Source organism: Podarcis pityusensis (assembly GCF_964106645.2).
Source record: "Podarcis pityusensis genome assembly, chromosome: 6".
Taxonomy (NCBI): Eukaryota; Metazoa; Chordata; class Lepidosauria; order Squamata; family Lacertidae; genus Podarcis; species Podarcis pityusensis.
In genome coordinates, this window is record NC_138030.1 from 80,782,423 (window position 1) to 80,792,847 (window position 10,425).

The 10,425-nt window shown below is 43.5% G+C and overlaps 1 protein-coding gene across 1 annotated transcript in view; it reads right to left on the minus strand.

Annotated features, from left to right (window-relative positions):
- The window catches only part of NR5A2 (nuclear receptor subfamily 5 group A member 2), a 123,000-nt gene extending 121,985 nt beyond the window's left edge, over nt 1-1,015 (minus strand). The window contains exon 1 of the mRNA XM_081010790.1: nt 617-1,015. Coding sequence (XP_080866916.1) covers nt 617-683 — 67 coding nt within the window. The 5' untranslated portion in view covers nt 684-1,015. The remainder of the gene's footprint in view (nt 1-616) is intronic.
- Nucleotides 1,016-10,425: the final 9,410 nt, after the last annotated feature.

The window sequence follows — 10,425 nt, forward strand, 5'->3', positions numbered from 1 at the left end:
TAAAATACTTACTCACTATCATGTAACCCTAACTTTTTAAAGATTAATGTCTATATGAATGTGTGTTTGACAATGATCATTCTTTAACAAGTCAGATTACACCAATTTAGAAATCTCCCGGATTTTGCCAACTGCCATTTCACAAAGGTCAACCTGAATTCAAATTTATTCCTACACCACTAATGCCATCTTAGCAACTTTATAAACAAATAAAGTATGGTCCAGCATAATGTATCATTTTCTGTCCTCCCACTTGGCAGGCATAATCTAGCTGCAATTCACTTTAAAGTCCAGTTTACTTAAATGAAAGAGATTAAAGCATGTGTTTCACATTGAAATAAATGTGACTTTGAAGTACAAAGTGCTTTACTGGGGCAGTGTGCTCTTATTAAAAATATTTCATCTGAAGAAAAAACATGCTTATTCACACATCAACACTTGCACTTTTAAATGTACAGCATATCATATTCTTTGGGATCCATATTCTTTTGAAGCATAAATTAGACAAGTGGAAGTGATCCCATAATAATGATGTTTTAGTCTGAGATGGCTGATAAGGCTGAGATTTAGTTCTGTTGGACTGGCTTATCAAAACAGTCGAAAAGGTTTTACTTACCACCTGGAAGAAGTCCATGTTTTATAGGTTCCTGTGCGTTGCCGGTAGTATCCGAACTAGAAGACATAATTAGGTGCAAATATATAGTGCCCTTGGCTTTCAGGTATACAGCATTGAGGACGGCAAAAGGTGAGGCTTGTAAACTTTCCTGGCCTTGGGATACTGGCTACAGTAACCTTCAGTGAAAGTCAGGGAACAGTCCATCAACAACAACACACACACACACACTTGCGCACGCACACACACAAATCCAATAATTCAGAAAGTAACAGGCCTGCTTTTCAATGGACTCTGTACTTTTTCCAGCATTAGTGACCCTCTGTAAACCAGCCATCCCCGTTTCATGATGGTCCCTAATCAGAGGAATCGGGAGCAGGGATAGGCTTGCCCTGGTCACGTGACTCTAAACAGGTTGATAAGGGGACCCTGTTATAAAGTGACAGCAAAAAGGAGATAAGAAGTCTTGGCAGATAACAAGCGCAGAAATGATTAACTCTGGGCCGGAGAGGCGCTATGAAGCAGAGAGAGGAAGGCTGTAAACTTGTGGGGGGTCAGAAGATCATGCTGAATGGATAACCCCCCCTCCCTCCTTCCATCCCAATGTAAAGTGCAATACCTATAAACTCATGTTTGTGACCTGGCCTCTTGATGTCATCATTTATTTACAGAGTGAACAACAACCATGGGCTCTTTGGGCTTCTGTAAATACCTTTGGAAAGTAGAACTAGCAAACACTCACCCCCTTAACCTAGGCTTGCGAACCGATTTATTGCTCTACATCCCAAAGCGATATGAAAGGGGGGGGGGGGGAGCTAGCCCATGGCGATTTTCTGTCTGACACAAACATTTTATTGTACCTATTCATTAGACAGGGGACTAACCCCAGTTTGTTTGTCGAATAGTCACCAGTTAAAAGTGTAAAGTATTTTTTTCTTCTTCAATCGCTTAAGCCCTTTATTACTTGGTTAAATACAATCATCCTGGGAAAATAATGGCTCACTCGCAGTTGGAATGGCTTAAAAAAAAAAAAAACTTGACTAAGATGAAGAAAGTTTCTCCTCAGTCCTCTTTTTGAACGTTTTACCGAGCAGATCCACCAACAGAATTTTGTCTAAATTTGGTCACTATTTATGATTTAGAATCCCTGACGTGGAAGCAATACCTGCTTAGGCCTTCGTTGCCAGTATTCACTGCTATTAACCTGGCAACCTATTACTGATTTATTAATTTATTAAAATATTTGCATAATGCTGTGTCATAAATATATATATTTCAAAGCGGTTTGCAGCAATAAAAGCATAAAACTGTACAATAAAAACCATAAAAAGTTAAAAGCAGACATGGAAGGAGGTATTATTGATTGCCTGCATAGGCCTGGTGGAACAGAAAAATTTTCAGCTGGAGTTTAAAAGTCAAAACAGATGGTTTCTGTTGAATTTCTATTGGCAGAGTATTTCACAAGACTGGGCCAATAACATTAATGGCTTGGTTTCTTGTTAGTAAATCTAGGTTGCCAGCTTTGTTGCGGCAAAATACAGGACAGGGCGGATTTCCCCCCCACCGAGTGCTGAAATTATTTACTATTTATTAAATTTGTATACTGCCTTTCTTTCTAAGATCCCGGGGTGTTTCACAAAGGGATCAAAATCCACATAAAAATTGCACGTTGATGTGCATTTAAATATGTATCATTGAACACATTTTTCTCTCTTGAAATATGGTTTCATAAATCCTAAACATTGGGGATTAAAGCCCATTGAACACTATGGGTTGTTTCCAATGCTGGTCATACTCAGAGTAGACCCAATCAAATTAATGGATCTAAGTAGGTAATGTGCATTCATTTCAATGACTCATGTCCTTCCCACCTGCTGAATTTGTGCCTAAGAATGATAAATGTGGAAACCTAGCCAAAAAAAAAAAAGGTTGGTTGGTTGGTGGGGTGGGGAGAGACAGCAACAAATTCTGCTTCTCTTCGTCACAGAGTCTCCAACATCTGAACAGGGTTCACATAAGCCCTAATCCCCCTGAGAGCTCCAATTTGAAGGTTATGATGTTGTTTGTTGGTAAAAATAAATTATATACCTTATTATAAGATACCAAGTTGCAGCTACCACCTCAGGCACATCTACTAGGCAACCAAAGCCCACTGGGACTTACTCCTGAGGAAGCACGTTTAGGATTTCCACAATCCCCGCATTTCACGCCCTTATCCTCCTTGCTTAACGGGTGGTAGGCAGGACTTAAGCCCTCACACAACATCTCCTTTTCCAATTGGTGGCTTAGGCATGGCATTTCAGGTAGTGGGTGGGAGGGAGGTAGCAAGTTCAAACATCTGCGACTCCAATACTGCCCTATATTCTGTTCCTTCCCATAAGACTTGGTTTCTCTTCTCTGCACATTGGCAAAAGGAGCAGAGGATGATGGGAAACTTGAGGGGTCTGCTAGGCCTTCACACCTTGATTAGGAGAGTGGGGTCAAAGACGATGTGGATTTGTTTTCTGCTTTCTGATTGGGGGATGGTGTGAAGGCAGGAGGAGGAGGAGGGAAGGATGATGAATTCAGCAACACAGGACAAACTATGTCCTGTATTAAATCAATATGGGAGACAGCATTTTTCCTTGAAACACAGGACGATCCCATATTATATAGAACGGGAGGCAACCCGAAATAAGGCTCATTCAGGAACCAGTTGCGACTCATCGCTATGCAACTCCAGCCCTGATATACAGTAAAATGGCTGTCAGTAACATTAAAACGTAGTAAAAAATGCAATTTAAACAGTGCTTTCCCCTCAGGTACAATGGCTGAATGCCATGGATGTCATCCTACATCCATGCAGCTGAAATGCATTTCACAGAACTGTGCCAATCACCACTCTATATATTATGTAGAACAGACGACCTCAAACTTCAACCCCACGGAACCCACTTGAGATGACTGAAAACAACTGAGACCCACTAGTCACAAAATTGTGGTACAGGGGTAGAGCCGGTCACAAAATGGCGGCTGATGGAGGTGGCTTTGGCATAATCAGCTGGCAATTACTGATATTGTTTTCTACCGATATCTAATCCATATTTGGAAATTGCGAAATTCTTTGCCAGAGCATTTTAATTGTGGCAAGGAGTTCAACAGCTCAGCACCCGTCATGCTAAGGACAGGCATTTGCTCTGAAGTATTTTGACTCTTCCTCCCAGTTTTAGGCAGATTTGCAGATCCACAGACTCAAAGGCTGTGTCCCTACAACACGGATAGTGTGAAACTGCCATGTAGATGTATCCTTGTATGGCCAGCAGATTGGTCCATACCTCTGCTGTGTCGTTTACGCTATTTTCTGGTGTGGCTAGTAACTTATTTATGCTAAGAGATGAGTGATTTTGCTAGAACAGGGATAGGCCTTCACTCAACCTTCTTCCCTGACTGGAGCCGCCACCGCCATTTTGTGGTACTCCTCAGGTGCCAAAATATTTTGGGCAGGCCATGCTCTGCCCAGTTTTGCTTCTTGCCTCACCCAACCTTGGAAGGTTGCCCAGAATGGTAGTGGGGGATGATCCACTAGGAAAGTCATCCTCCACTTGCCAGACCTCTTACTTGCATCCACTCCAGAGGGTAGCACTGGTTGGTAGCTACCTCTTCCTTAATCTCTGTCTTCCCACTGTAGAACTCAGCAGGGAGGAAGACGGGGGCCGAGCCAGAATCACTTGGCTCTTCCTCCACTTCCTGTTGGGCTGTGTGCTTTCTGCCCTACCATTCCCAATGGGTACCAGCCTCCATTGCATAAGGCAACACAGTGGTACCTCGGGTTAAGTACTTAATTTGTTCTGGAGGTCTGTTCTTAACCTGAAACTGTTCTTAACCTGAAGCACCACTTTAGCTAATGGGGCCTCCTGCTGCCACCGCGTCGCCGGAGCACGATTTCTGTTCTCATCCTGAAGCAAAGTTCTTAACCTGAAGCACTATTTCTGGGTTAGTGGAGTCTGTAACCTGAAGCGTATGTAACCAGAGGTACCACTGTACAGCCCCTGAGCTGAAAAAGGTGCTACACCGCTGGGCCTGATGTAGCCTGACCTTTCCTAGTATTCCTGTTAGGTTCTGGCTTGATTAATGGAAACCCTCTATCTGATAATTGCAACAGTATTGGTGGCACTTTGTGGTGAACAGGCTTCATTCTAGCTGCCTGTAGGTGGGTGGGTGGGTGGGGGATGAACCGAGACTACACACAGAAGAAGGTTGCTCATCATACAAGCTGCAGCAAGTGTTCCTGCCCTTAACTTCCAAAGATGTTCCCGGCAACTGCCCACCTTTTAACGACTCGTCAGTCTAAAACTATTGGCATGCTAAGAGAAATGATATTAACGAGGTACATTAGCCACATGGAAGCTTATCTGGAAAGCTCATTTGCTAGAAACGATAGCTTTGCAGAGCACAGTGTGAGAAAATGCCAGATTTCCTCCCCCTCCTCTTATTAAGTGGGCAGTTGGTGGGAAAGAATTTGTATTTACAGAACAAGCAGCAGGTGCTGTGAGGCCAATCTCAGGACGCCAGGCAGTTCTCAGTCCATAACAGAGGAGAGATTTTCTTTTCCCAAAGGTGGAATGGAACAGGAGGGCTTAAACTGGCTTGGTTTCATCCTTGCATAATCTAGAAGATAGGATTTTAAGAAAGGGCTGTTCAGCAGGTCCCAGAAGGGACAGATCTACTATGAAACTATTGAAGCTTAAACTTCAGGGCCCATAATCCTGGAGGGGCCACAGAAGCGACCAGTCCACATTGCTTTAAAAAATAAGGTCTAGTAGACCCAATTTGAGTTGCATGACTCAAACTGATAATTTTTTGTCACTTATATTTCCCACAATTTGAGTCTCAGTACCACTGTTGCTAGGGATGCAGGTGGCGCTGTGGGTTAAACCACAGAGCCTAGGACTTGCCGATCAGAAGGTCGGCGGTTCGAATCCCCGCGACGGGGTGAGCTCCCGTTGCTCGGTCCCTGCTCCTGCCAACCTAGCAGTTCGAAAGCACGTCAAAGTGCAAGTAGATAAATAGGTACCGCTTCAGCGGGAATATAAAAGGCGTTTTCGTGCGCTGCTCTGGTTCGCCAGAAGCGGCTTAGTCATGCTGGCCACATGACCCGGAAGCTGCACGCCGGCTCCCTCGGCCAATAAAGCGAGATGAATGCCGCAACCCCAGAGTCGGCCACAACTGGACCTAATGGTCAGGGGTCCCTTTACCCCTTTGCTATACAGGTTGTTGCAAACTACCCCACTGAAGAAGGTAACAGTGGTTACCCAGACCTCGTTGCTAGTTGCGAAGGGATCTCTATAACAGTTCAAGCTTCAGGCTCCCCAAAATGTAGGTCTGCTACTGGGTCTTAGGTTTGATTCCTGGAATCTCTAGGGAGGGCTTTGAAAGACTCTTGGCCTAAAAGCCTAGAGAGTTGCTGACAGTCTATGAAGACAGTACTGATGGCCCAATGGCCTGACTTGATATAAGGCAGCTTCCCATGTCTCTCATCTAATGCCTGAGTAACATGTAGTAAATATAAGTTAGGGAAAATCCATTTAATGATGGAATCAACATTCCACATGAGAAGGCCCATTTTATCTGATTGGGTGCATGTTTGAAGGTGCAAATGAGTAGAATCAATTGGTGGGTCAATTTGGATGAAGTGACTTGACAGAAGAGGGCATTCTACTGTCTCAGGTAAGGACAAGCTGGTGCCTCCACAATGCTGTTCTGCCATTCCACATACAGGCCCCCAAAGTCTGAAACTGTGCGGAGAGCTACTTCACAGCTCCTGGAAGGACGCAAGCCCACAGAAGAACCTGAATCTAATCTAAAGCAAGGGATGCAGTTTGTGCTGTGCTAGCTTTGGCCAAAGAAAAGAACTGCAGGGAAACCAGCCGTACTGGCAAGATGGCCTCTTACCCGCAGTAGACCAGGTGTTATGTACTAAGCTTGGATCCTAGAACAATAGGCAAGTAGGATCCTAGAATGCAGCAACTGGTTGGCTTGCAGGAAAAGACCAATCAGGCTCCAGGAGGGAAGCAGAATCAGCCAATCAGACAGGACTCATTGTGAAAATAATGTATATAAAAGTCTGAGGTTTGGGGGGCAATTCATTTCACTGTTTTACAAGCTGCAATAAAGAGTATGAAATCACTACAGGACTCTGAGTATATTTCACCAGAACAGGTTAGATGATTCTTCTGCTCGCTATAAAAGTTAATTAGTTTGAATTCATACAGGATGTTTTTCCTACATACAGATTTCCTCTGCCTCACCCTACCCAGTTGTCTCATGGTTGTGTTTTACAAATGGACTGGCTGCATGATGACCTGCAACTAGCATCTTATTAAATGAGGCAATCCAAAACCCTCAGGTTAGGATTATCAATCTTTATGCCCATCCATGAGGCAAGGAAGGCAACTGCCTCAGGCTGTAGGGTCCACCTTGGCAGCGGATCCCAATGTAGATCTTTCTTCCCCTCTTGTTCCTGATGTAGAATTTCCCTTACGCCTTCTTTGTTATTTTTGTTTAGTCGTTTAGTTGTGTCTGACTCTTCGTGACCCCATGGACCAGAGCACGCCAGGCACATCTGTCTTCCACTGCCTCCCGCAGTTTAGTCAAACTCATGCTGGTAGCTTCGAGAACACTGTCCAACCATCTCGTCCTCTGCCGTCCCTTTCTCCTTGTGCCCTCCATCTTTCCCAACATCAGGGTCTTTTCCAGGGAGTCTTCTCTTCTCATGAGGTGGCCAAAGTATTGGAGTCTCAGCTTCAGGATCTGTCCTTCCAGTGAGCACTCAGGGCTGATTTCCCTAGGAATGGATACACCTTTTTACCTGACATCATTTTGGGATCTGCCTCAGGTGCTAAAATGTTTTGGGTCAGCTCTAACTTTAGGGAGCCTACCTGCAGATAGCAGGCTTCCTGCTGCAAATCTTCTCTCTCCAACATGTGGAAGATGGGTGAGACTGGGTGATAGGGACACCACAGAGGGGCCAGTGCCAGCACAGGTGGTCCTGCTCTCCTCCCTCATATGAATGCAGTGGGCAACACATTCAAAGAGAAGAGATTTCACAGCTGCAGACCTTTAGGAGGCATGACAAGCCACCCCCCCCCTTGGAAATGTGTATAACTTGGAAGTTATGCCATTTTGATTCATGAGCATCTTGTTTGGTATTGTGAGAAGCACAGCACCTGGCATGAGAGATAATAAATCATGCAAAGTTCTGCTGCAGCCAGGTAAATAGTGAAAAGTACTAATAATTAAACAGGACAGTCGTGGCGTACTACTTTGCAGTGGATGTGTCACAACTGTATTTTCCAATAGGGAAAGAAGGATTTCCTCCAGCTTGTGTGCTTGGAAGAACTTTGCATAGACACAAAGGTCCCTTTTGATTCTCAGCCTATACAGTGAGCTCTGCTTTCTCAGTAAAGGTCCATAATTAAGAAAACCCTCCAAAATCCATATTAGGGCAATACCTTAGTAGGACCAACCAAAAATAGCAGCAAGCTTTCTCGTTCTTTAGAACTTTTTCAAATGATCATGCAAATAATAAAAAACTCCTTCAAGTTTAGGGCAATGTTTCTGAAAGTGATGGTTGTTTCAGCATTTCTCCATTTTAAATTCTCCTGTATTCTCACGTATGTCTACCCCGCTAGTATACAGGTATACTTCCCCTCATTGACTTGACCATCCTTGATGCTGGCAGATGGGTATGCAAGTATGGCAGCAGCCCTCATAATTTAGGGTAGGTGAAAGGGCACATACTCACTGAAGACATCTTGCTTGATGCCCTCCCCAGAATTGAAGACAACACTGCCTGCATCTGAGTGATTTCATCCTGATGATTTCTTTTATCCTCTTCCCCTCCACTGAAGAGTTTTATGCAATTACACCTAGGCTTCGAGTATAATCAATAGTTGTTTATTTAATGAAGCCTGTGTACATGCTTGGGATTGTACGAGCTTTTAGTACTGAACTAATGAGACTTCCAGTGGGATTTTTTTTTTTTTTAATTTTCATTCTTGAAATTCTCCCTATTTGGTGCTGTTATCTGACATTCCAATTTGAACACAGTAAGGCAGATTTCCCCCCTCCTGTGTCTCAAAGGGGAAATGGCTATGAGTCCATTAGTTAAAAATAGGCTAATTGGTTATGACTGTATCAGATGGAAAATGATTGAAATGACTGAAAGAATGTTTCTCTTTCTGGTCTAAGATTTGTCCATTAGTGTACAATAAAAACGTAAACTAAAAACTATCTGACACCTACGGCTTGCTTCTCCCTTCTGCTTCCTTGAACTCCTGGTCCCACACTATTGGATTAACTGCTGTGATGGCACAGAATGTTCAGAAATATTCTTGCAGTTACAACTACAATTCCCAGAAGTCCTTAAGGAAAAGTTCTTATTGGGCCTTCCTCTCTGGTATAGTCCTAGAATGGCATGAACACACATGGTCAGGAGCTTAGGAATGTTTCTGTTGCACTGAGGGCCCTGGAGATTGTGGTAGCGCACTTGAAGAAACAGTTGAGGCCACATTGCAATAGTTTCCCCCCTTTAAGAATAAACTTCACATCCAAATATACCGCCATGCCTAGATTTCCTTGGAGGAATGCAAGCTTTTGAGTATAACTCTTTTGGAAGTTTGGGAGCTCTAGATTACTCAAGAACATTCACATTCCGAGAACCCACAAAAGGTGTTACTTTACATTCCTTTAAAAAAAATATAGGTAAATGTGGTTTATCTCTGGGAACCAATATTGTAACACCTTTGTGTCTCCTTACATCAGATGAGGGGGTTTAAGTGATATATCTGACAGCCTAATTCCCTTGTAAATTTCAGCACTTCTGAGGCTTTTGCCTCAGACAAAAAAAGAAGAGATAAAGAGATATTAGATCACGCACATGGATGTACTTCAAATGTATTGAGGAGATAGTCTGACCCACCTTCTCTGCCCTAGAACCAAATGTCTCCAAATGCAGCAAATGTGTGCTCAAATCACTTCAATCACACTTTAGAATCTAGAAAATATACCTGCCTCCGTCCAAAAGGAGCCCTGCTCCAGTTTCTCAGTTTACAGAAAATGAGGAAAGATTTAGGGAATCTCCCTTAAAGAACAGGGCCCTAAGTGATTTGATAACGAATTAGGTGTCCTCTCTTTTATCTTATTTGATTTGATCGCCAACAAATGTTGAAAGCGGCTTGCTACGTGATGGTACTTTGTACTTTTCCTTAATCCTCCATTGCTTTGACACCATTGTTTTAATAAGCTATTTAGGGTGTTTTGAGTCGCTCCGATGGCATAACATGGCCCTAACGTCACTAAAGCACACAAGAGGCTTATTGTTCTTATGGGCCGTTGAAACACTCTGATGGAGATACCCTAATTTGCAGCTTTCCAGAGTTCTGTCAGGCACATCAAACAGTAGCAAGACCCTCTTGCTTACCAGCAGAAGCTAGCTATAGTCCCACTCCTGTGACTACCCATCAGGCAGCAATGGTTGAACTGACATTTCTACCCTTCTTATTCTTAATTTATAATTTCTACCTAGATACCACCTTTCCTGATGTACAGGGGTGAGAGCCTCAATAAAATATTGGGAGGGGGGAGGTAAGCCCTGCCCCACATAATCACATGACACAGCACACACACATTATTTGAACGGCCAGGTCCATCAACTTTGGGGCACACAGACCCCTCAAATATTTTAATGGAGGGGGGCAAAGGGACCTAAGCCTCTGAGTTGGCTCCTCTGCCAACGTATATCTAGGTAGGACCAATCATTCCCAGAGGATAAT